Below are 27,581 nucleotides of genomic sequence, written 5' to 3'. Positions count from 1 at the left end.
TAATTGAAGCTCCTTATGAAGCTCCTTGTGAATGTGTATTTCTAAGTTATTCAGCTTTCAGTAAATAAAGGGCAAATGACTAGATCCTGCAGGATTTTGATGAGCTTTAACTTTTTGAGCTTCAATTTGTAACTGGAAAAGTGATGGGGTATTGTATAATCATGCTGTAGAATCGTGTCTGCTTAGTTCTGTGAATAGGCAACTAGTTCCCAAGTAAAGTGTCATAAAAAAGTGTATAATTACTTGTAGGAATATTTGAGAATGTGATTTTAAAAAGGGGGGGTGCACTTTTGTTTATATAATTTATGTCACCAAAAATGGGAATGCTGTCTATTTGAGCTTGTTGCCAGACTTTTTACAGTCTGTATGTTCATTATAGGCCTAGGACAGGAATGAGCACGCGATGGCCTTGAGGCTGAGGCTGGCCCCTGGGACTTGTCCCTTGCACAGCCCAGGATGCTAAGAACACTCTCCCGACCATGTATGCGAGATGTTTTCTAATGACCTTTGCATGTGTGTTGGGAGTGAGCAGTAGATATACATCATAGGTAAAGGAATAAATTAAAGAATATTTCACCTGTGTCTCAGTTTGCATGAGAGTGTGTTGAGCATTGCTAATGTTGTTGGATCTTCAGCTCTTGTTCTGTTCAAAACATGGGCCTTACTCATATTAGATAAATAGGCATTTGATAACCCATTGGTCTGTGAAAGTAGGAGATGCAAGTTCATAAGATAATTTTGTTGGCTTCAGGAGTATATTGTCCTCAGAAGTACTTGGGACTTTTGGACTGGGACAGTGATAAGGGAAGGATTCTTTGTAACTTAACACCGTATTCACTTATGAGCTGCCGGTCCAAAAGATTTCCTAAAAGACTGATGGAGATAACTTTGCATTAGAGCAACTCGCCTGTTAGCAGCTTTTTATGAAATAGAAGCTTCAGTAGAGGCTGCTTTGATATCAAAAAGTAGAAAGCAGATGGTAACAACTGATGCTAAAGAGAAATGGTTAGAAAAATATTGCTAATATATTCTAGAAACTCACCTGCCCAGTTTCTATGTATTGTGGAACTATGAATTCACCACCTGCTGTGAATTATAGAACTGTGCATTATGTTTTTGGAGTAATTCTGTTACTCCCCAGTGTACCTAAAAGAAAATCAGAATAAAGCCAGTGTTTTTGTCTCAATTCAGACATCATACCAAATAGTGGCTTGCACAAACCATAGTTTAGAACCCAAATTGTGGTTTCAGCTTTCCAACATACAGGCCATCTGTGGTATAGAAATGCATATTTGTTTTTGCTTTCCATCTTCTCAGAAGTCATGTTTCTAGGTGCAAGAGCTTCCAGAGGCAGAGCAACAGCTGTAAATATGGTCAGTTCAAACATTTCACTAAACCATGGTTAGCACAAACTAATTCTGTGGCTTCTGATTCCAGTTTGCTGACTGATCTCAAACCTTAGTTTGCCAGTTAGATATCTCACTAAGCTGTAGTTAAGCTACAAGATCAGACACTTGTTTTTGATTCACTGTAGCTTGCTGTTTTGTCTGAACCCAACAAATCATGGTTTGTTTGAAACAAAGTAACTTCCAACCATATTTATTTATTTTATTTGTTTGGAAAATTTACAGACTTCTAAACACTAGCAAATATAACAATTTACAACAATAAATAACTGCGCTTCCAGGCTTCTAGTTAGATTCAGTTACATACTGGCAAACTGAGGCTGTGCAATTAAAGCTCTTGGAGCTTTGCACAACCAACCTGCTTCGCCCCAAAATCTGACTTTTTGAGATAAGCAAAACACGATAGAAACTGTGGGATAATACTTGCTTTGATGCAATGTCATCTAGGCTCCTTTCAAACAAATCAGAGTGAATGTTCATTAAATAGCCAACATAGTTTAATTTCCCTGCAAACAAATCAGAATGAATGCTGAATAAAAAGGTCATTTGGAAGCTCCCTAAAACAGATTAAAAATAGTTTCTCCAATATGTAACTAGCTTGTTTCAGAAAACCATAATTAAGATTAACCACAGTTTAGAATTGAGGTTATCCAAACCCTGTAGTTAGTTAAAAATGGAAACTAAAGCTATTAATCGCCTCCTGAAAGCTCACCTATGCTTATTCCGAGTATAATAAAATATGGTTTATCATGATAACCTCATGCAGCCACTCTGTTCAAGACTTCTGATGAATACCTTCAGTTTTTCTCTTATTAATGTTTTTTTAAAAAACTTATCCTGGATCAGCACACATGCTGGTAATGCTTTGCTGAATCCCCTGGATACTTTCTTATTTCCTAGGTGGCTATCACCTGGGAGCAGGCAACTTTCATTGGCACACATAAAAGGGCATTGTGCAAGAAAGGAAGGAAACATTTTGGGGCTTGAAGAGGCAAGACAAGTTGGAACTGTTGAGAGGGATAAATTCAAAAAGCATACCACCTCCACCCTGCCATAATAAGCAGAGGGGTACATGGTAGTTTGCCAAGAGGAAACAAGTTAGAGGAATTTAGAGAAATTAGAGGAAACATTTGGGATATATTTTTGAATGGACGGTAAAAAGGCCAGGGCACAACTGTTAAAAGAGATGGGTACTACAAAGCAAAAATGAGTCCTCTTAATTTTCCATTCTGTTCCAGTAGTTTGGACTACAGACAAGGCATAGAATTCTGTGTTCAAAAGACTTGCTCAGACAGAGCAGTTGCATTCAAGGGTCTCTTCCTCCAAAAGAACATGTGCGAAAAGACAATGCAGACAAACAGAATACATTAGGGCCCCACTCATATGGCGGGTTATGTTCCAGACCCCCGCCTAAAAGCAAAACCTGCCAAAAAGCTGAACTCTGTCAATAAAGTGGTGCCCAACGCCTGAAAAATGTCGTAAAAACAGAACAAGTGCTGTATGTGGGGCCTTACTGTAACTGAAAACCACCGTATTAGCGGAATGTCAAAAAGCAGGCTGCCGAAAAGCAGGGCCCTACTGTAGTACATAACTGGGCAAGAGTTGGTTAATTGTTCCTAGATTGTGCCTGCTTCTTTTTTCTCTTGTGCAGGTTCTTAAGGGAAGGATGGGACAGGCTCCTGGTGTTTCTGATTTTGGCAGCACAAGGCAGAAGAGTACAGTGTGCAGGGAGGAGTGTGTGTCAGGGTGTAGCTGATGCTCAGCATCTTATTGAATGCCAAGCACATCTTTTTTCAGATCCTGGCAAAGCTGCAGCTTCTTATTTTAAAATTCTCCCTCCTCCCCTTCCCACCATTTGTAATATGTTCCTTTCTTCTCTTTTCCTCAAAGGGCCTGGAATCTTGCCTGCAAGCAAGCCTGAGACGGGAGCAGCAGAATATTCTCCTCCAAGTCCTAACCCTTTGAAAAAAGGTGGTTCAATAAACTGGCCTTTCCCTGATAAAATAAAATCCCCGAGAACGGTGAGGAAACTTTCCATTAAGATGAAAAAATTGCCAGAGCTGAGTAGGAAGCTGAGTGTCAAAGGAAATTCGAGCCATAGTAGCACAGACAATTCTTCGCTGCTTAAAAATAATTGCCAGGTTATAGGTCATGGACCCTTACCCTCTTCTGGGAACATTATGGCAGCAGCTAGCAGGAACGTTATAAGCCGGTACCATCTTGATAGCAGTGTGTCCTCCCAACACAACTGCAAAAAGAAAAGCGGTGGAAGTTCCAAATCATCCAGCAAAGGGGGCTACCTCAGTGATGGAGACTCTCCTGAGCTTATAACAAAATCAGGAAAACACAGCATTGAAAGCCAGGCTGGGAAAGAAAAAGAAGCATTTCCAAGCAACAATGGTAATAAGACAGAAATAGACATTGATGCTTTTAGACACTACAGTTTTGTTGACCAACCCAAATGTTCCCAATACATATCTGGACTCATGAGCATTCATTTCTATGGTGCGGAGGATCTGAAACCACCACGGATGGACTCAAAAGATGTCTTCTGTGCAATTCAGGTGGATTCAGTAAATAAAGCCAGGACTGCCTTGCTGACGTGCAGAACAACTTTTTTAGACATGGACCATACTTTCAATATAGAAATAGAAAATGCCCAACATTTAAAATTAGTGGTTTTCAGTTGGGAGCCCACACCAAGGAAAAATCGGGTCTGCTGCCATGGTACGGTGGTTCTCCCTGCACTTTTCCGAGTGACAAAGACTCATCAGTTGGCAGTAAAGCTGGAGCCTAGAGGTATTATTTATGTCAAGCTGACCCTTCTGGAACAGTGGGAGAACTCTCTCAATGGATTAAATGGAGAACGAGAACCAGTAATGTTTGGGGTGGATGCCTGGAAAGTTGTTGAGAAGGAAAATATAGGCTTGATGGTGCCCCTGTTGATGAAGAAGTGCATTATAGAGATTGAAAAAAGAGGCTGCCAGGTAGAGTACATTTAAAAATGAAAGATTACTGTATTTTTCTGCATTTCATTTTTGATGTTTGGAGCAGTAGCCTTATTGGTTTTTGCTATGAATAATATTATGTTGCCTTTGGATACACCATACATCCCTTTACTTCCTTAGTTTGAGTAGTTAGCTGTCATTACCTGCACTGTAACAGAATGTGGCTGCACTCTCCTGCTCTGCATTGTCATGGAAGCATGATGTTATGGTACAAAAAGTGGAGGAATAAGAGCAATCTGCACCCTCTGGGATGCCACCAAATCTGTTGCGCTGCTGTTTCTTATGGCCTCAGGGGCTTCCAAGCCTGGAATGTGGTGGTGGTGGTGAAATTCCTCGTTCTTGTGCTTATCTAGACCAAACTGAACAGCCAGTTTTTACGGTTTCAGTGTGGAAGCTGAAGTTGCAGTAAACAGTTTTGATGGATACATTCCTCATAGGGCAAGCTTACATGTTTTATCGCTTCTGTGGGAGTTGCAGTCGTCACATGATAAGCTGAGAGCATGTAACTGCTATCAGATATATTGCATCCTCTAGTCATAATGGGATTATTGAATTTCCAGAAGTGGAGAGAGATTTTTTTCCCCTGTGGCTTATTTATTAAGCCTTTTATGGGTTCCCAATAAAAGGAACCGTTTTGGCTTTTATTTAAACAACTTTGTTGCAAACAGTTTAAAGATTATTGCCTGAGGGCTACAGATTGGTAGTCTTCGCCTGTTTGTAGGAGGCAATCATTGCCTCCAGAGAAACACCACCACCAAGCTAATAGAGCTTCCAGAGATGTTACGCACTTTGAGTACTTAATTGTACAGTAGAAGAGACAATATTGTTAACAATTGTTTCTTTTTCTAGTGAATTTTTTTTACTGTATGCTAATGATACAGTCTGCATGTCTCCCAGCTCATTTTGGGATCTTTCATGAACATCTTGATACTTCTACTGGGCTTATTGAAAACTGTATCAATGCTTGATATTTGGTTGACATTCTTAGTATTCCTTAGGTGGCAAATGTGTGCCATGTGGTAAAGTTATAATTTTGCTTCTAGGTTGTAGGTCTGTACCGTTTATGTGGCTCAGCAGCTGTCAAGAAAGAGCTCCGAGAGGCATTTGAGAAGGATAGCAAAGCTGTTACTCTCTATGAAACCCAATACCCAGATATAAATGTGATAACAGGTAAAAAAAAAGTGATTTTTTAAAAGGAAGAAGTGAATACATGCTTAAATATGCAGAATCTCAATGTGAAAATACTTTTTCATTTTGATGGTAGAAGTGGAGCCATAGATATCATCATGTCTAAACAAGACCCAGAAGTAGTGTTTAGGAAATACTGTCCAAACAATTAGTATTTTTTGCCTTCAGACTGTCTGCTACAGTAACCCTTTCTTTGCTTGAAAGTTAAGGATATGTTTGTCCCTTAAAGATGATATCATAACTTTCTGTGGCATCTCAGCGGAGGAGAACAACTGTGAGCACATAACATTTCAAAAATGATGTCTACCTGGAATGTTTGCTTTTTCAGCATATTATATTGTCCATTTTCTTCACTCTCTTGAAAGTGAAATAGATGGTCCATCTGTGTGAAATCTCTCATACAGGTTTACACTTTGATCCATCGCAAGTGGAGTCCTGTGCAAAGAAACTGGCAAAGACAGAAGAGATCAATTTTCTGTAATGTTGGATTGGTCACCTGATATCCAAGCTAAACTTTCATGGAATTTTGGGTCTTCAGCTTGGACAGTAGCTGCTTAGGGATTCTTGCTCAGGGCCAGTTCCTCTTTCCTGAAGAGTGTGGGCTTCTCTCACACCACTCTGTGTATGCATGTGTTCATACTTTATTAGAGAAATGGAAAATGTCTTGAGCAAGTAGGTTTCACACATTGAGGGTAAAGGTGAATTGGCTGTTGTGAACTGGAGATGAAGTTAACATTTTAATGAACAGTATGCTTTTTGTTTTTGAAGAAACCAAAAATTTTCAGGGCATGATCCATTGAGCTAGGGTTCAACAGAGCCCTCTAACTTCTCTGACCAGTGCATACTGAGGGCCAGCTTAGAAGGGGGTTGGAAGGAAGAAGACTCCATGTTATGCTGACCTCTGCATGCATAGGGAAGGTTTATGCACTTTTGCATTTTGGCTTTTTTGCATCTGGAATTGTCCTCTCTAAGGGCTTATCCAAACGGAGCGGGATAATCCATGGTTTCCATATTCAGTTTGTCATCTGATAGTCCTCACTTTGCCTTTTAGTTCGCTCTTTCCCAATTAAAAAAATGCTTTTTTGCACCCACACACGCAGCGTAAGACCCCTACATTCTTTTCGCTTTTTCCAATCTCTGCCTCTAAAATCTCCCCCTATCAGCCAATTGGTCAGCAAAAAAATTACGTATGCTCCTCTCCCCCTTTACAACGAAGCACAATATGGCTGTAAAGGAGTTCTCACCTCAGAAGGAAAGGCTGCTGGTCGGTTTCACGCCTGCCTTGTTTGTATTCTCCCTTTCCTTCCCACAGAGAATGAAATTGACAAAGCTTTCTGGAGCAGGCTTTTCTTGTTTGCATTTGCCATATTACACTTAAACGAATGTATGCTTTTCTGCCTTTATTGATATTTAAGGAGATATACACACTGGCAATTGCACTTATTTCTCCAAAAAAGCAAGAAACGTGTCACCCCCCCTCCTTTTCCCTTTCCTTCCCACGAGAATGAAATTGACAAAGCTTTCCAGAGCAGGCTTGAAACTGACTAGAAGCCCTTTTCTTGTTTGCATTTGCGATATTACACTTAAATGAATGTATGCTTTTCTGATTTGAAGCAAAAACCCCAGCAAGTACAATGAAATTGACAAAGCTTTCCGGAGGCAGACTGAAACTGACCCCCCCTTCTCGCTTGCTGTGCATTGCAGATCTCACCCAGAGCAGCTGCCCAGTTTGCAGGCTGGCAAAAAATAAAATGCATCTGCGCAGTAGTTGCAGCTCCCCCCCAACACCCCACCATTGCGATGATTGGTTCAATTTTCCCGGGCTTATTCTCGCACATGCGCAAAAGTGCAGATACGTGATTGGCTGGAATGAGGAGAAGGGGCAAGGGGAAACGCCCCCAAACCGCCCATCAGCTGTAAAGTCCACGGTATTGCATCCTAACTCCTGAAGGCACAGCAGATGATTCCCGATTTTTAACAGCAAATCGCATTTTTGCCGGTATTGCAAGGAGCAGATTTAACCCATGAATATGAATAACAGCGTGAGACGTCATTTGGACGACTGAAAAATAATGAACACACATAGCGGGCGTGTCACACATTTTGCAGTCGTCTGGATGAGCCCTAAGTAGCTCTTGGTATCATGAATCAATGTAAATACCAGAGGAGATTTTAGAACTGTTTTACAATTTTGCATCAGGGACAACATTTATGACATCTTTGTGTCTTATCTTGGTGTCTAACAGTCCATTGCATGCTAATGCCTGTTGATAGTACGTCTTGTTTAAAACAGCAAAATGGAAGAGGGGAATTTAGATCAGAGAAGGGTGTGTGTGAAAGAGGGAGCACTTAGCCTTTTCCTCATCTATAATCTTACCACTTCACCTCCAAGCGGTGCCCTCATCAGGGTCAAAGTGTGTGTTTACAGGGGCCTCTTGGAATATGTTGCATTTCTGAGTCTAGGCGGTAGTGCATCTGTCCCAAGAAAACATACATTCTTAGCTCAACATAAATTATTCAAATAAAGGATAGCAATTCTAAACACCTTCTCCGATGTTGATGAACTGGAATACCTTGCTTAGAACTCTTGATTCATGTCTTAAAATTTCATTCCAGTTAAGCTTTCCCTCAGCTGATTAAAAATGTTCACAGAATTCATTTTATGGAAAATTCATTCTTGTGCTCCTTTTCCGTTTTGGATGACAGCAAATCTCAAGAGTGGAATTTCCTGTGGGATGAACAATTTCAAGCAACACCATTTGAATTATAGCCATTTTGAGAATAGAATGTCTCTTGTAATTTTGTCTCTTTTAATTTGAGCTGCTGCAGCTGCTTTTATTTGTATGCACAGGCTTTGCTTTATGGTCCCTGCAGTAATGAGAACATAGAAGAGCCTTCCTGCCTTAGGCTAAGAGTCCATCTAGTCCAGTGTTTTATTTCCAACATGGTGAGACAGAAGTCTCTTGGAAGCCTACAAGGAGGGCATGAAAGCAATAGACAGCCAGGGTGGTGTAGTGGTTAGAGTGTTGGACAGAGACCTGGGAGACCAGGATTCAAATCCCCACTTGGCTGTGAAACTCACTGGGTGACCTTGGGCCAGTCATTGTCTCTCAGCCTAATCTTACCTTACAGGGTTGTTGTGAGGATAAAATGGAGAGAGGGACAATCATGTTTGTACACCACCTTGAACTTCTTGGAGGAAATTTGGGATATAAAAGTAGTGATGATTATGATAATAAATAGATCTTTCCTATTGTGTGTCCCTGGCATTTAGTATTCAGATGTATGCTACCTCTGAACATGGAGGTTTAATTTAGCAATCATGGCAAATAGCTGTTAATAGATTTATCCTCCCTTAATTTGACAGATTTATTTATTTATTGTTTGATTTATAGCCCGCCCTTCCTCCCAGCAGGAGCCCAGGGCGGCTCAAGGATCCTAATACAAGGATGGGGAACCTGTGGCCCTCCAGATGTTGTTGCCTATTGCTTAGGGATGATAGTGAGTGTGTGTTGTGTGTGAGTGTGTATGTTTGTATATATGGTTGTTTGTATTTTTGTATTATAGTTTACAATGTGCCTGGGGAAGAGATCTTTCTATCAAGTGGGGAGACTAGAGGGGGCCCCAATTGCCGTAGTGATGGGCAGAGGGAGGTATGGTGTTATGAGAGGGACATGCCAGGTAAGGGGAACACGGCCCAGACATGTAGTGGCTGTGCCTTGTTCCGGTCCCTCTAATATCCGCAGGGTTGTTGGTTGTCCTCTCAGCCAACCCTCAGATCTCCAGTTGCTGCTTCTTAATGCCAGATCGGTACAAAATAAAACCTCCCTCATCCATGATTTGATTATGGATGAGGCAGCCGATCTGGCATGCATAACCGAGACCTGGGTAAGCGAGCAGGGTGGAGTTAGTCTCTCCCAGCTCTGCCCACCGGGGTATTTGGTTCAGCATCATGGGAGATCTGAGGGTCGGGGAGGTGGGGTTGCTGTGGTCTATAAGAGTTCCATCTCACTCACCAAGCACCATGTCCATGCAGTTACGGGTCTGGAGTGTTTGCACCTTGTGTTGGGCCAGAGGGACAGACTGGGAATTCTTTTGGTGTACCGCCCACCTTGCTGCCCAATGGCTTCCCTAACTAAGCTGACGGAAGTGGTCTCGGAGGTATTGTTGAGATCCCCCAGACTATTAGTACTGGGGGATGTCAACATCCATGCCGAGGCTTCTTTGTCTGGGGCGGCTCAGGATTTCATGGACGCCATGACAACCATGGGGCTGTCTCAACATGTTTGTGGCCCAACACATACATCTGGGCATACTCTCGACCTTGTTTTTACTACTGGAGATGGGGATAGTAATCTGGATGTGGGGAGTCTTACATCTCTCCCTTTGTCATGGTCAGATCACTGCTTGCTGAAGTTTAGACTTTCAGTGGCCTTTTCCCTCTGCAAGGGTGGGGGACCTATTAAAATGGTCCGACCCCGGAAACTAATGAATCCTGATGCTTTTCAAAGGGCTCTGGGGGATTTTCCGGCTGATAGGACTGGTGCTCCTGTTGAAGCCCTGGCTAATCTGTGGAATGCAGAGATGACCCGGGCAGTGGACACGATCGCTCCTGCGCGCCCTCTCCTTTGTAGAGCTCATACAGCTCCTTGGTATACTCCGGAGCTAAGAGCGATGAAGCAAGATAGGAGACGGCTTGAGCGGAGTTGGAGACGAACTCCCGACGAATGCAATTATGCGCTGGTTTGTGCTTCTACCAAGCGGTATGTAGGTGCGGTGAGGGCGGCGAAGAAACAACATTTCGCCGCCACTATTAAGTCATCTCTCTCCCGCCCAGCGGAGCTTTTTAGAGTTGTCCGAGGGCTACTCCACCCTGGCCCACAGGACATGGTAGATACATTGGTAGCCCGCTGTAATGAGTTTGCTAAGCACTTCCAGCATAAGATCTCATGCATTCGTCGGGACCTAGATTCCCATTTTATGACAGTTAGTCCTAATGAGGTGTCTGGAACACAGTCTAGTCATGTTTTGTTGGATGAGTTTCAGTCGGTTCAGTTCGAGGACGTGGACAAGGTGCTTGGACAGGTACGTGCAACCACTTCGGTACTTGATCCTTGCCCCTCTTGGCTTATAAAAACTAGCAAGGATGGAACAGCTGGCTGGGCCAAGGAAGTGATTAATGCCTCTTTACGAGAGGGAGTGGTCCCTGGCTGTCTGAAAGAAGCGGCGGTGAGACCACTCCTGAAAAAACCTTCCTTGGACCCAGAGGACTTTAACAACTATAGACCAGTGGCAAATGTTCCATTCTTGGGCAAGGTCTTGGAACGAGTGGTTGCTGACCAGCTCCAGGCGCTATTGGATGAAACCGATTATCTAGATCCATTTCAGTCGGGTTTCAGACCTGGTTTTGGCACTGAGACGGCCTTGGTCGCCCTGTGTGATGACCTATATCGGGAGAGAGACAGAGGGAGTGTAACTCTGTTGATTCTCCTTGATCTCTCAGCGGCTTTTGATACCATCGACCATGGTATCCTTCTGGAGAGACTTGCGGAGTTGGGTGTTGGAGGCACTGCTTGGCAGTGGTTCCGCTCCTACTTGGCAGGCCGTCTCCAGAAGATAATACTTGGGGAACATTGCTTGACCCCGTGGGTTCTCCAATATGGGGTCCCGCAGGGTTCGGTCTTGTCTCCCATGCTCTTTAATAACTATATGAAGCCGTTGGGTGCAGTCATCCGGAGTTTTGGAGTGCGTTGTCATCAGTACGCTGATGACACGCAGCTCTACTTCTCCTTTTCATCTTCTTCAGGTGAGGCGGTCAATGTGCTGAACCGTTGTCTGGACACGACAATGGACTGGATGAGAACTAACAAACTGAGACTCAATCCGGATAAGACTGAGATGCTGCTGGTGGATGGTTTCTCTGGTCAGATGGTGGATACATACCCTGTCCTGGATGGGGTTACACTCCCCCTAAAGGATCAGGTTCGTAGTTTGGGAGTCGTTTTAGACTCTTCCCTATCACTCAAGGCCCATGTAGCCTCGGTGGCACGGAATGCGTTTTACCAACTTCGGTTGGTAGCCCAGCTACGTCCCTATCTGAGTAAGGAGGACCTTACATCAGTGATTCATGCTCTGGTAACCTCACGTTTGGACTACTGCAACGCGCTCTACGTAGGGCTACCTCTGAAGACGGTTCGGAAGCTACAGCTAGTGCAAAATACGGCGGCCAGACTGCTAACAAGAACTAAGCGGTCTGAGCATATAACACCTGTTCTGGCTCACCTGCACTGGCTTCCAATATGCTACCGGGCCAGATTCAAAGTGTTGGTATTAACCTATAAAGCCTTATACGGCGCGGGACCACGATACCTGCAGGAACGCCTCTCCTGTTATGAACCGGCTCGTACACTACGGTCTACTACGAAGGCCCTCCTCCGGGTCCCGACCCATAGGGAGGCCCGGAGGGTAGTAACAAGATCTAGGGCCTTCTCAGTGGTGGCCGCCGAATTGTGGAATAGTTTCCCCGAGGAGGTACGCCTGGCGCCGACACTATTATCTTTTCGGCGCCAGGTTAAAACCTTTCTCTTCTCTGAGGCATTTTAATCTAAGTTATTTATGTAAATGTTGTAATTGGTATTTTAGATGATGTACTTTTATATTTGTTATATTGATCTTGTAATTTTATTATTGTATATGTTTCTATGTTTGCCGCCCAGAGAGCTGTTTGCTAGTCGGGCGGGATATAAGCTGAATAAAATAAATAAATAAATAAATAAATAAATAAATAAATTCACAATATCTGGAGGGCCCACAGGTTCCCCATGCCTGGTGTTATACTACTTTTAAAATAACCATCTAGGCTAGTGGCTGTAACATGTTTATAAATTACATTTAAAATATGCTTTTGTATTTGAAGATTAGTAAAAATAACAGTTACTTCACTTCTTCAGCACACATTGCCATGCCTATATCCTTCATTCAGGAGGCAGCCTTTAAAAAGTTGCCCCCAACTAATTAATAATAATAATAATAATAATAGTTGTTGTTGTTGTTATTTCCAGTAATATGTGGATTACGTTGTGTATGTGACCACTAAATTGTTAAGTCTTCAAAGCCCATTGCGTGTGATTTATTCTGCAGACATAGTAGGCAAGGATGTGTGTATTAGAGGTTGCAACATCCAAGCACAGAACTTAGTATTGTGGCAATGAATGAGAGTAATTATGGCTGTCTGTACATTGTAACAAAAACCCAACCTGGAAGCTTCTTACGCAGATCAAAATTCTTGGAATAAAGGGTGCTTATGATTCTGCTTCCATCAGTTGCGTTTTTAAAGATTATTATTGTTAACAAAGTCAGACACAATAAAACAGATCTCAACCATCTTGCTTGCCACAATAAGTGTGACATTGCCCTTTGGTGAGCCACGACAAGTAGGACTAGTAGAATGGAACAGGGACTCTTATGTTTCATTAAAGCTCATCCTGTGACTTCTTCAAGAGTTAACTCTTTCAAAGGTCAAGAGAGTTCAACTCTCCTCAGAGTTCTTAGCTGTCAGCAGACACTTTCCAGGCATTTACAAGCTGTTGTAACCATGAGGGCTTGAAGCTTGCTTTGCAAAATTGAAGGTTGTGATCCCTTGGGTCCTACACCAAAGAGCAAATTCTGTTCTTAGTAGGTGTATTTACTGACTTGAGAGGTGCAAACACTGTATGAGTGAAAAGTGTGCAAGTGCACTGCTGGCTTCAGGGACATTTTTGGCTCTTACGTTTGATATTTCATGCTGCTTTCCTATTTTTTAATTAAATGTGGGTTGTCACTGTCTGTTCCCCCCCCCCTCCAAGATTCTAAAAGACACTCTCTTACCTTGAAAACTCTCCAGTTGGTCAAGGAATGCACACTTAATTATTAAACCTTGACAGAAATGCTCCTCTGGCTGGCATGTCATTAAATGCACATGTGATTCAGAATAATATGCCCTGCTGGATTTGGAAGCTGGCTGGTTTCTACTATTGCTGCGTGTTGTCTGCTTCCAGCTATGTGAATTCTCACCTTGGAGTAAAGCATGCCATACAGTTAATAGTTCAGTGGGTCAGAAAAATGAAAAAAATAATGATGTGTCTTCTAAATTAGTTCTGTGTGGACAGTGGCGTAGCAAGAAAAACGCAGCTGTAAAGAGAGGCAAATCCATAAATGTAGCTGCCCTCTCTTACCCAGCTCAGCTAGTGAAAGGTTTGGAGGTGGGGGGGGGTCAGAGGGCTCACAAGTTATCCTGCTCAGGAATTAAGCCAGAGAAAGTGTTTTGAGAAGGAAATACCAGGTGACTCTGTTGCATAGCTCAATGCTGATGCCATTAAGAGACCTTCCAAGTGGTGCCTCTGTATTTAAAATATCGGGCAGATTCCTTTCTTCCTGCTTATATATTTGATGCCAGAGTTGTCTGCAAAACAACTTTGTTTTGGGTTTTTGGGTTTTTTTTTTACCAGCATTATGGTGGAACTCTTTTGAGATACCTTTTCCAGTTTTACTACATTCCCAAACCCATAATTTACAAGGACCGGTTTCTGTCAGTTTTGTTCCAGTGTTTCTTTAGGTTGTTAATTTATGGTCTACCTTGACTCAAAATAATTGTGCAAAATGCAGCCCTTTGGTCTGCAAATAACTATCAAACTCTTCTCGCTTACCAGCAGGGTTTTGAGATGCACTGTTGGATGGGCCTCTTAGTAGCTGTGGAATTCATAAAGAGCTCTTTAGTATCACATGATCATTATACAATTAGCCCTTACATTCTGACTGGTTTCAGTATTCTTTGACATTGAAATTATGTAGTCTTCAGGGCTTTTTCACCACCACCCCTTCAATAAAGAGTGAAGATGGAATCCCTTGCTTTACTCTTAAGGATTTTACTCTTAACAAAGTCTCCCATTAACACAGTTCACATTACAGATGGGTCATAGGGCAGGATTTGTGGTAGCACACTAAGGCTTGCAACAAGTTTTGCTTTGTTAAGGAACACTCAGCAGTGGTATTTCTGTCATGGTTCGAGGATTAGCAAGGCCTTTATTTGGCAGATACTTAAACTGGTATCTCAGCTTCCTACTTTTAGCTCTTTGTTTTCACTCTACATTAAGTTGTGCTATTTAGTGAAGTGCGTGCTGTGCTTACCTAGTCGGTTCATGAGTGATAAACAATACAAAAAGTTACAGAACAGTACAAGAAAAAGCAAGATAACTGAGTGGATATTTTAAGTTTATAAAGTTAGGTGCTTAGATTTCTGTGCATAGATATTTTGTAGCACAAAACATAGGTGCTGCTTATGATTTTGGATGTTCCTAAAATAAACAGGATGAAGTAGTTTAAAATGGTATAGTTGTAGAGTTTTATGTTGGTTCTGCCAGGGCATATAGTTTGTTCTAACCTGGATGCTAGATTTGAGTTTCTTAAATCGAGACACATATACGAAGTGTCTGAGAACTACTGTATATTTTGGAAAGCTGTTTGTTGTTTTGTCTGTTCACTATGCATTTGGACATCTCTTAAGATATCATAACCAAATTTTGCATGATGGTTCCTGAGATCAAGGAGCGGGTTTTTGTCTGTGTTTGGGTACAATTGAATGCCATTTTGAATGAAGGAGGCAGGCTGAACCTTTCAAAATGGTATTGATTTTTTTCCTTAGAATTCCCAAGCAACGCTGGGTGCTTTCTGCTAGTATGAAATATTTTTGCATAGGCATGTGATACTATTCTATAAACCATTCATCTACCTGGGTTTTATTTTTACATGAGTACCCATTATATTTTCATTTACACACATCATTATATGTTTCCTGTCTTAGCTTTAAATTAGAAGGGGACTAACCTAGTGTGACAGAACAGTGCTAGTGCTGGCATGAGAGGTACAAATTTAAACACGTCTTCAAAGGGCAAGTGAAGAGGGCAAGTTGGTGAAAGGATCTGTAGGGGTGAGTGCGTAGCCGTTCTTCTAAATTTGCATGGGTCCCTCCTGCCCAACGGTGTAGTTGTTCAGGGTTATGGAGAGTCATAGGCCCCTTTTGGGGGACCAGGATCCCAGCCAGGCCGCTATGTATGAGCCAATCAGTACGAAAACAGAGTGTGTTAGCCACTGAGAAATGTCCTTGTCCTTTTGTGCTGACTTGAGCCAATTGGAGTAAAAGGAGGAGAGTCAGCCACTGAGAAGACTCTTCTCAGTAACTAATACACACTTTCCCCTTTCATGCCAATGGGCTCCTTAGGGACATCTGTTGTAATGGACTGTGGGCTCATGGGACAACAGGGCGAGCAAGAGAGATGACGGGAAGTGGAAAAGGGGGTGTGGCTGTGAGGGGCTCTGGCATGACTATCTTGAAAGGACCCTGCACTTCAGAATTTGCCAGTACACTACTACTCCTGCCTTCACTATGTTTGCCATAACTTACACAGCAGGGACCAGTTGTAAGTGTGAAGGCTCCCCATGCAATGTAGAACCTAGGCAGTTGGGGTTCTATAGCCTGCGCATGGAGAAGGTTCTCTTACTGTGGAAGCTATGGCAATCACAGCAACAGTGTGTGTGCGGGGGGGAGCATGAGGTGCTGTGTGATTTTGGGGCAGAACTAAATGCATAGCCCTGCAACTTCTGTCACCAGGCTTAAAACCCTCATCATATTTGAAGAGAACTATAGACAATGAACCATTCTGAATTGTAGCAGAGGAATTCAGCTGCATCTAAAAGTTTGTCTCCCTTTCAATAGTGGGTTTGTGGGTGATGTGTCTGGTAGTTCCTTGATCCAGCATCTCTCCCACAGCCACGACACACTCTGTTTTCCTGTGGCAGATGGAATCTTAGGTCTGACCAATAGATGCTAAGCTTGGAAAAGTTACTTATTTGAACTACAACTCCCATCAGCCCGATCCAGTGGCCATGCTGGCTGGGGCTGATGGGAGTTGTAGTTCAAAAAAGTAACTTTTCCAAGCTCTGATGCAACAGGATGGGGTGGTAGAATCGATGCAATCATTTCAGCCTGGAGGTTTCAGGGGATGGGGGTGAAGGAAGCACATTTTTTAATGTTCCCCTATGTCAGGAACTTTCTTCAAATAAAAAAATCAGCATAGTAGGCAAAAAGAGAGACTACAATCGTTCTCCCAGTTGTTTTAGTTTTCTTTTTCCATGGAGAATAATTTTTGCTGCTGTTTTTGGTAGAGGAGCAGTCAAAAATGTTATGCTGCACTTCTAGCTTGAAGCAGTATAGTCCGTTCTGCCACATACTGCCATAGGTATAGACCCAGCCCTGTATAAAAGTTTTACTTCATCTTGTTCCTTTCATCCTGATTGATCCTCCCTGTACTGTTCAGGTCTGAGAACAACAAAGCATTTTCCCCCTGGGGTGTGGGTGGGTGATATTTGTATGTGTGTGCGTGCGTGTGCGCCAATTCTTTGGCTTTAAATACTGTCACAACTGTGAAGCTACACAGTACTTGTTCTTTCTTCTGGCAGTTTTCAAAAATGAGTACAACACATGATATGGTAAATAGTAATCTTGAAAGGGTCGTAGCTCAATGGGAGAGCATCTGGTTTGCATGCAGAAGGTCCCAAGTTCAATTCTTGGCATCTCTTGGTTGGCTTGTGAAGGTCCCTGCTCTGAAAACCTAGAAAGTTGCTTTGCGGACAATGCTGAGCTACATGGCCCAATGGTCTGACTCAGTATAAGGTAGCATTCTGTGTTCCATAAGAACGTAGTCTGTCTAGTAGTATCGAAAAGGATAGAGCAAAACAGGAAAAAGGAATATGGAGAAAGGAAAGGAGAACATGTGGTCATAACTGTTCCATTCTACCCTTAATGCCCAATTCTAAAGTTACTTGAATTCTGTTACTATATGACATAACTCTATGGAATGAATATGTGAGGTTTGGTAGGATGCCTCTAGCAGAGTGATCTGAATAACGAAAAAGTAAAATTTGCACTCATTAATGGTGATATTTGTTGCACAGGACTGTCCTTAGAATACTATGACTGATGAAACGTAGATGTTAAAATGGAAGGTAAGAACATAAGAACATAAGAAGAGCCTGCTGGATCAGGCCAGTGGCCCATCTAGGCCAGCATTCTGTTCTCACAGTGGCCAACCAGGTGCCTGGGGGAAGCCCGCAAGCAGATCCGAGTGCAAGAACACTCTCCCCTCCTGAGGCTTCCGGCAACTGGTTTTCAGAAGCATGCTGCCTCTGACTAGGGTGGCAGAGCACAGCCATCACGGCTAGTAGCCATTGATAGCCCTGTTCTCCATGAATTTGTCTAATCTTCTTTTAAAGCCGTCCAAGCTGGTGGCCATTACTGCGTCTTGTGGGAGCAAATTCCATAGTTTAACTATGTGCTGAGTAAAGAAGTACTTCCTTTTGTCTGTCCTGAATCTTCCAACATTCAGCTTCTTTGAATGTCCACAAGTTCTAGTATTATGAGAGAGGGAGAAAAACTTTTCTCTATCCACTTTCTCAATGCCATGCATAATTTTATACACTTCTATCATGTCTCCTCTGACCCGCCTTTTCTCTAAACTAAAAAGCCCCAAATGCTGCAACCTTTCCTCATAAGGGAGTCGCTCCATCCCCTTGATCATTTTGGTTGCCCTCTTCTGAACCTTTTCCAACTCTATAATATCCTTTTTGAGATGAGGCGACCAGAACTGTACACAGTATTCCAACTGCAGCCGCACCATAGATTTATACAATGGCATTATGGTATCGGCTGTTTTATTTTCAATACCTTTCCTAATTATCCCTAGCATGGAATTTGCCTTTTTCACAGCTGCCGCACACTGGGTCGACATTTTCATCGTGCTGTCCACTACAACCCCGAGGTCTCTCTCCTGGTCGGTCACCGCCAGTTCAGATCCCATGAGCGTATATGTGAAATTAAGATTTTTTGCTCCAATATGCATAATTTTACACTTGTTTATATTGAATTGCATTTGCCATTTTTCTGCCCATTCACTCAGTTTGGAGAGGTCCTTTTGGAGCTCTTCGCAATCCCTTTTTGTTTTAACAACCCTGAACAATTTAATATTGTCAGCAAACTTGGCCACTGCTCACTCCTAATTCTAGGTCATTAATGAACAAGTTGAAAAGTACAGGTCCCAATACTGATCCTTGAGGGACTCCACTTTCTACAGCCCTCCATTGGGAGAACTGTCCGTTTATTCCTACTCTCTGCTTTCTGCTTCTTAACCAATTCCTTATCCACAAGAGGACCTCTCCTCTTATTCCATGACTGCTAAGCTTCCTCAGAAGTCTTTGGTAAGGTACCTTGTCAAAAGCTTTTTGAAAGTCTAAGTACACTATGTCCACTGGATCACCTCTATCTATATGCTTGTTGACACTCTCAAAGAATTCTAATAGGTTGCTTAGACAGGACTTTCCCTTGCAGAAGCCATGCTGGCTCTGCTTCAGCAAGGCTTGTTCTTCTATGTGCTTAGTTAATCTAGCTTTAATAATACTTTCTACCAGTTTTCCAGGGATAGAAATTAAGCTAACTGGCCTGTCATTTCCGGGATCCCCCCTGGATCCCTTTTTGAAGATTGGCATTACATTTGCCACTTTCCAGTCCTCAGGCACGGAGGAGGATCCGAGGGACAAGTTACATATTTTAGTTAGCAGATCAGCAATTTCACCTTTGAGTTCTTTGAGAACTCTCGGGTGGATGCCATCCGGGCCCGGTGATTTGTCAGTTTTTATATTGTCTATTAAGCCTAGAACTTCCTCTCTCGTAACCACTATTTATCTCAGTTCCTCAGAATCCCTTCCTGCAAATGTTAGTTCAGGTTCAGGGATCTGCCCTATATCTTCCACTGTGAAGACAGATGCAAAGAATTCATTTAGCTTCTCTGCAATTTCCTTATCGTTCTTTAGTACACCTTTGATTCCCTTATCATCCAAGGATCCAATTGCCTCCCTAGATGGTCTCCTGCTTTGAATGTATTTATAGAATTTTTTGTTGTTGGTTTTTATGTTCTTAGCAATGTGCTCCTCAAATTCCTTTTTAGCATCCCTTATTGTCTTCTTGCGTTTCTTTTGCACTATGGTCACTGCTCCCAATCGGTTCAACAACACTTACATCTCGCACCAAGTCCTGGTCCCCACTGAGGATTAAGTCCAGGGTTGCTGTCCCTTTGGTTGGTTCCATGACCAACTGGTCTAGGGCATAGTCATTTAGAATATCTAGAAATTTTGCTTCTTTGTCGTGACTGGAACACATATGCGGCCAGTCTATGTCCGGGTAGTTGAAGTCACCCATTAGTACCACATTTCCTAGTTTGGATGCTTCCTCAGTTTATTATCTCTTCTCAAAGTATCCCTGAGCATTTTGATCAGGGGGACAATAGATCGTTCCTAGTATTAAATCCCTCCTGGGGCATGGTATCACCACCCACAATGATTCTGTGGAGGAGTCCGCCGCTTTTGGGGTTTCGAGCTTGCTGGATTCAATGCCTTCTTTCACATATAGAGCGACATCGCCACCAATACGTCCTTCCCTGTCCTTCCGATATAGTTTATATCCAGGGATAACCGTATCCCACTGGTTTTCTCCATTCCACCAGGTCTCCGTTATGCTCACTATATCAATGCTCTCCTGTAAGACCAAGCACTCCAGTTCTCCCATCTTGGTTTGGAGGCTCCTAGCATTAGCATACAGGCACTTGTAAGCAGTGTCTCTCTTCAAGTGTCTTTGGCACTTTTGGTTTGGCCTGTGGTAATTTTGCCCTTTTGAATTAATATCCTGTGCCCCTGCTGTCACAATGCCTACTTCTAGGCCTACCCCTTTTAAAATTTCATCATTTCTTTGGTCTTTATCCCAGGGGGGAGGTTTATTCCGAACCGGACATTCCTCAGCTCCTGTCGGGTTTCTCCCCTCAGTCAGTTTAAAAGCTGCTCTGCCACCTTTTTAATTTTAAGTGCCAGCAGTCTGGTTCCATTCTGGTTCAAGTGGAGCCCGTCCCTTTTGTACAGGCCCAGCTTGTCCCAAAATGTTCCACAGTGCCTAACAAATCCAAACCTCTCCTCCCAACACCATTGTCTCATCCACACATTGAGACTACAACTGTGCCTGTCTGGCTGGTCCTGCACATGGAACCGGTAGCATTTCAGAGAAAGCCACCTTGGAGGTCCTGGCTTTCAGCACCCTACCTAACAACCTAAATTTTGCTTCCAGGACCTCACAGCTGCAGTTCCCCATGTCATTGGTGCCAACGTGCACCACGACCACTGCCTCCTCCCCATTACTGTCTACCAAACTATCTAAATGACGGACGGTATCCGCAACCTTCGCACCAGGCAGGCAAATCACTTTGCGGTCTACACGCCCATCACACACCCCACTGTCTATATTCTTAATGATCGAATTGCCCACTACAAGGATCCCTCCACCCCCCAGAGATATATCCTCAGCACAAGAGGATAGCTGCTCATCCCCCAAGGAATGGGTCCCTTCTAAGGGATCATTTCCCTCTTCCTCAGCTGGATGCTCTCCTTCCCCGAGACCATCGTTCTGCATGATAGCAGGAGAGCTATCATCCTTGGAGTGGGACACAGCTATAGTGTCCCTGAAGGCCTCATCCACACACCTCTCTGCCTCTCTCAGCTTTTCCAGGTCAGCCACCTTGGCCTCAAGGAAATGAAGTCGTTCCCGGAGACCCAGGAGCTCATTGCACCGAGAGCACACCCACGACTTCTGTTCAACAGGCAGATAGTCATACATGCTGCAGGCAGTGCAAAACACTGGAAAGCCCCCACACCCCTGCTGGCTTCTTACTTGCATAATTTTGTTTAAGGTTTATTACGTTAATGGGTTGGAGACTGTGGTTTAGTTGAGGTCAGGGAACAGACAGGCAGAGTGGGGGGCCCTGGCTTCCTCACCCTGCTGCCGAACTCGCCTTGACGCTTTGTCAGCTAGGGCCTTGACGCTTCGTCAGCTGGGGGCTCCCTCTAGCTCGTGGAGCAGGCTCCCTCGCTAGGATGCTCTGAATTTGTGGCTGTTCCGTCCCAGCTACTGCTGCCAGCCAATGATGTGTTAATTGAGGCTGATGGCTCAACTATCAGCTGGGGCTTAATTCCTTAGTATTATCTCAGGCTTCCTTCCTTTGAAGGCAGGAAGGCAGGCTTCCTTCCTTAGCGAGGGGGTTGTGTGTTTAAGGACTTTGACTAGTGGTACTAAGAAAGGTTAACTAGCTTTTACTCTATTTTTATTTTATTTGCTGACAACAACCACTTTTATCAGTGCAAGTTCCCCTGTAGTTTTAAGTGATGCCTTGCACACTGGCCTGGACAAACTAGACTAGCTTTTGGCTGCTTTTAATCTAAGCAAGGGGCTGTGACTTCCAGGCGAGTCTTTTCTGTTTTTTGTTTTCCCACCCAGAACAGCCTGACCTTTCTTTAACCTAGGGAAACAGAGCTTGTGGTTGTGTTTAAGGAAGCCTAAAGCTGCCCTTTCTAGCAAAGACTGAGCTGACTCTCTCCCTGTCTGTATTGGTGGAGTTTCCTTTTTCCCCTTCTCTCCAACTGGAATTTAGCCTTGTTTACAGTGTCCCCTGAAGCTTTCCTGCTAGGGTGGTGTTGAAAACTAGCTTTCTATAGGCTTCCTACCCCTAGGATCTGTCTCCTAAGATGTAGGTTCTTTCAGGATTTGGCTCCTAGCTCAGGGTGACCCTAGGCTGCCCTTATTACTTATTACTCTGAGCTGTTTTAATTCAATTAAATAATGAAATAAATGGGTGCTACTTACCCTCTTCTCGCTCTGCTGCTTAACTCACCTTGACGCTTCATCAGCTGGGGGCTCCCTCTAGCTCGTGGAGCAGTGTCCAGTGTTATGACCCAGATTAATTAATTATTAGATATTATATTATTTTCATGTTGGCAATTTGTCAATTAGCAAACACTGAATATAAAATTCAAGGGGGGAGGGTTAAAGTCAGATTTAGGAATAATCAGATCTGAGAATCAAGCATTATTTTCATGGTTTGATAATATGCAAGAAGGACCATTTGTTATATGTATTCTCTTGTACATGATTTGAGATCTTGTGATGCTCCTGTAAGTGCACAGAATGGCACCCTTATGCTTTGTACATATGCCCCAAATGTGCACATGGAGTTGCCTGCTGGTGTTTGCAGTTTGTTCATTGCACCTTGTCTCCATCTCTTCTGAAGGTGTCCTCAAGGACTATTTAAGAGAGCTGCCTTCTCCCTTGATAACCAAACAACTCTATGAAGCAGTATTGGATGCCATGGTAAAAAAACCCTTGAAAATGACAGCAAATGGATGTGATAATGACCCTAGTGATTCTGAGCATACAGTGACTCTCTTGGATTGCCTGCCAGAAGTTGAAAGGGTAAGTATTATTATTGGCCCTATGTGGATGGCTTATAAAATGTTGAATCTGTTTAAAAAAGAAAAGAAGTTTGCATGAAATTGTATCATGACCTGAGACAAGGGGGCTCTTTCATAAGATGTTGGACTGCATTAATTGTACAACAGGGTAGCAGAAAATATTGCTACAGGCTGTAGTTAGATCAGACTAGTGAATCCACCCTTACTCATGGTAATACTAGGGTGCTTTCATTTCTGTATTGCTGGGTTTCTCTAATACTGAATGGTATTGGCTGACACTTCTATCCACATTTATGTCAATCTAGCTCATTCTCAGCACTTGCTTGCAAGCTATATTCTGCCTTGAGAAGTAGCAATCAGGATGCCCCTGTGCAGCTCATAAATACAGCATGACAAACCCATCCACACTCTGAAAAAAATGTGGGCTAGCCCCACCCCTGCCATCTACATGGTAGCTGGCATGTGAAGGGATGTGTGTATTGTACACATGTACCAATGCATGTGCATAGAGCTTCTCTGTATGAGGGGGGTACCATGGCACCTTCCTAAGTTATTTAGACACACAGGTGCCAGGAAGTATAACCAGCCCAAATGGCCTTGCAGCTGCCCTCCTGCGTTCTTTCAGTACATGGTGCTGTCCCCTGATCCCTCCTAGAGGCAGCCCCATTACCTTTTATTTGTTCACAACATTTGTAGAGCTTCAAGTCTCTGAGCAGTGTAGGTTCCATTTTAGCTACCTTGTCAAGGATAATGGATCTGATACTTTCTTAAAATCCGGTGGCCATCACTATGTTCTGCAGTAAAGAATTTATGTAAGTTCTCATTTGTTATAGTTTACTGTTTAAACACATGAAATGGAAGTCTGTGCTTCAAATATTAGCTCAGTCGTGAAGTTGGTTTTGAGCAAACCACTGCTTCTGGCCTTGGACGTTACTTTCAGACTGTTATAATGATGACAGAGCTAATGTATGTGAAATGCTTTGGACACCTGATGAAATGCTGCAGCAATCCAAAGTATTATTAATTATGTGTTGATTGAAGATCTGTCTTCTTTTTTTGTCCTGAAGTTACTTTATTGAATGATCTAAATTCTGATGCTGAGAAAATAATTTGGTTCGCTATAACTTTTATAAAATGTGTCGTATCTCTCTAACCCCTAGGGCAGAAATAGGGAACCTCAGGTACAGGAGCCAAATGTGGCCCTTTCTATCTATCTGGCCCTCAGGACTCTCCTCAGGCCATTCCCCTTCACCAGCCACACCCTGGCCTGCTTTGCACCCTCCTTGTGTGTCTTTGCCTGGCTTCAATGTGTCCTTGGACTTTGATAATGCTTCTTACTTTCATGGACAGAAGATAGAGAGGGCTATCTCTCTTGGTAGGAAAAATTCATATTTCTACCCACCACTGGCATGTGGCCCTCAGAAGATTGTCCAGAAGGGAACACAACCCTTGGTTGCCACTGCCTTCCAGTTAGCTACCTGGCTAAGTTCAAGGTGCTGGCTTAGTTGTATAAAGTCCTAAACAGCTTGGGACCAAAATATCTGAAAGATCGTGTCACCCCTTATATACGCATTGATCACTGAGCTCTGCAGGTGAGGGCCTCCAGCAGATACCATCTTATAAGGTGATCCATTCCACAAAATACAGGAATTGGGCCTTTAGTGCTGTGGCACCTACCCTGTGGAATTCCCTCCCCTTAAAAATTGGACAGGCACTGTCCCACCCCTTCCCTAGGTCATGGAACAGACTTGAAATACAGATAATATAAACAAAGTGTAAGATTGCTATGCACTGCAAGAAGAATCGTGTTCTGTTACTGTCACCATGTCCAGTAGTGAGCAAAGCAAGGGTGTACTTGTCCAGGGACACAGGGTCATAGACCCATTACTTTTTTGGGAGCAGAGTCCTAGCCAGGTCCCTATGTATGAGCCAGAGCCAAAGCCAATCATCATGAAAAGGGAGCATGTTAGCCACTGAGAAGAGTCGTTGTCCTTTCATGCTGATTGAGCAAATCAGAATGAAAGGAGGTGAGTCAACCACTCAGAAGACTCTTCTCAACAGCTAACACACAGCCTCTCCTTTCATGCTGATTGGCTCAGAAGAAGACAGGAAGAGCAAGGGAGACAAGGGAAAGTAGAAAAGAGGGTATGGATGTGAGGGGTGTGTGGCATGACTATCATGAAGGGACCCTGCACTTCTGAATTTGCCACTACAGTACTGGAGCAAAGTGAACTTTAGACTGTAGATATTTGAAGCAATCCGCTAAGAGCAGCAACATATGCATTGTCTGGTTGCAGATTATTCCCATGTAAATAGAGGGTCAAGGAGCTAATGAGAGAATGTATGTTCATGGTAGCAAACAACACATGCAGCTAGAGCTCTGCTTTTAAGTTGTTGTTTTATACAGTTCCCACTATCAAAGAGAGAAACCATTTCTTTAAAAGCAGAACTGTGGCTTGCCCTTTCAGGAGCAGAAAATAAAATGCAAACCTCCAACAGTTCTCTCTCAGAAATTCATGACCCCTTTTAAAACGCTGTGGGGCAAAACAGCTTTGGCCGGTATTGTATGATCACTTTCAAATAGTAAGCAATGAATGGTCAAATGTTGCTTTTCGATTATGGAATTGAATGAGACGGTACAGCTTCTGTAAAAATGTGAATGACTAAAAAGAAAAAAGGATATAATTCGACTATGTTGATGGAAGCACACATTGATTTTGAGCAAAGTAGAACATGGTGAATATTTAACCATCATTCAACAATTATATATGTGCCTGTTGCGAACATCTCAGGGAACAGTAACTTTATTGACTTGATAAGCTGCCATATGGTGACTTTTTCTCACTGCGCAACTATACTTTTCAGTTACCTAATGAAAACGGCTGTTTAATTAATTTCACATACAGTCAGCACATGCTTGATCGCAGTATGGAATTCTAATCTTCTGTCAAGGAGGATGCCTGTGAAGAGAACCAGCTGTGCCGTTGTACATTCAGGCAGCTAGAGAGAGGCAACTTTTTTTCTAAGCTGAGTTACTTAGCCCTTATAAAAAGGGCTGCTTATGTTTTTCACCAGCATCTTATCCTTTCCTCATCCCTCTGCTTTGGCTTCAATCCTAAACACACTTTCTTGACAGTAAAATCCGCTGCAATCAATGGGAATCGCTTCCAAGGAAACGTGGCTACGTTTGGGCTGTTAATTGCCACCCTAGGCGCCGACTGGGAGAAAGGGCAGGATATAAATCTAATAAATAAATAAATCATAAGTTATTACCCTTTGATTTCAGCATGTATAGGTTAAAAGGCTAGCTTAGTTTAACTAGCACCAAATTACTTTCCCCATTGCTTTGCAATGGGTTTGTCATGTGGATTTTAAATTTGCATTAAACAGCTTGGATAGGCGTCTTAAAGAAAAAGGTGTAACATTTCATATCCCATTCTGCGTCTGTGTTAGCATTGCTTTTAATATGTCTTTTAATATCTTTAACCCTTTTTTAAAAGATGTTTTTAAAGTTTTTAAAATGTTTTTAACGTTGGATTGCAGCCTAACATGGCTACCCCTCTGTAAATGCAAGTTAACGTTGTTTTGTTTTAATGTATTTTAAGGTCTTTTTATGATGTTTTATAGTGTTTTTAGTGTTTCTGTTTGCCGCCCTGGGCTCCTGCTAGAAGGAAGGGTGGGGTATAAATAAAATAATAAATAAATTTGCATGGTGATATTGCAAGTCCACCATAACTGCGGCAGGGACAGCGAAATGCCATAGCTCAGTGATAAGAGTACATGTTTTGCATGCAAAAGATTGCATGTTCAGAGCCAGGCATCTCCAGATAGGTCAGGGAAAGACCTTGCCTGAAACCTCGGAGAATGTCTACCAATCAGTGTAGACCAGGGAGAGGGGATTTGTAATGCTCCAGATGTTGTTGGACTCCAACTCTCATCATCCCCAGCCAGCATGCCCAATGGTGAGGAATGATGGGAGTTGGAGTCGCAACAACATCTAGAAGGCCATGCACACTGCTGGCAATGGCACAGCAGAAAATTATTCACTAGTACCCATTAAGAAAAGGAGGCTTGGCCAGGATACCAAGAGGCACATACAGCTGCAAAAGGAAACCGTGCCTGCTGCTCCGGAGCAGTTGCTCTGGCTTTTGCTGCTGCAGTGCCCACTGCTAAAAGAGATGAGTTCTGGGGCAAAGGGGGCAGTGCTGGTTGTGAGGTGAAGGTGGCATCTCTCTGCTGGCATTATGGTTGTAATTCTGCTCTTTGTCCTTTGGGCTACTGTGCCAGTAGCACATTTCCTGGAATTAGGGGCTAATGGTTCAAGCCTCTCTCTAAGGCTCAATGTGTTTTTATATTACTTCCAAAGAGAAAAAACAGGAAATGTGAAACATAGAGTTGTATTCAACTGTCCTACTCAGAGCAGACCCATTGAACTTAAGGAACCTAAGGTAGATATGTCTATTAACTTCAGTGGGTTTATCCTGAGAGGGCTAGTATTGAATACCTCCCATTCTAAAGGTTTTATAAACCGTAGCTAAAATGCCCCAAATATATCATGCGGCATAATTGTGTAATATACATGTTTACATGGATGTCAATCCCACTG

At 43.0% G+C, this 27,581-nt stretch overlaps 1 protein-coding gene across 3 annotated transcripts in view; it reads left to right on the top strand.

Moving 5' to 3' along the window:
- Window positions 1–27,581, top strand: part of SYDE2 (synapse defective Rho GTPase homolog 2) — a 60,989-nt gene that overhangs the window by 21,398 nt on the left and 12,010 nt on the right. For all 3 annotated transcript variants that reach the window (XM_061633527.1, XM_061633526.1, XM_061633528.1), the window contains exons 3-5: window positions 3,297–4,393; window positions 5,458–5,584; window positions 22,795–22,976. In XM_061633527.1, coding sequence (XP_061489511.1) covers window positions 3,297–4,393; window positions 5,458–5,584; window positions 22,795–22,976 — 1,406 coding nt within the window. The remainder of the gene's footprint in view (window positions 1–3,296; window positions 4,394–5,457; window positions 5,585–22,794; window positions 22,977–27,581) is intronic.

The sequence above is a fragment of the Rhineura floridana genome, chromosome 6 (genome assembly GCF_030035675.1).
Source record: "Rhineura floridana isolate rRhiFlo1 chromosome 6, rRhiFlo1.hap2, whole genome shotgun sequence".
NCBI classification, from domain to species: Eukaryota; Metazoa; Chordata; class Lepidosauria; order Squamata; family Rhineuridae; genus Rhineura; species Rhineura floridana.
This window is presented reverse-complemented; position numbering and strand designations above follow the sequence as displayed.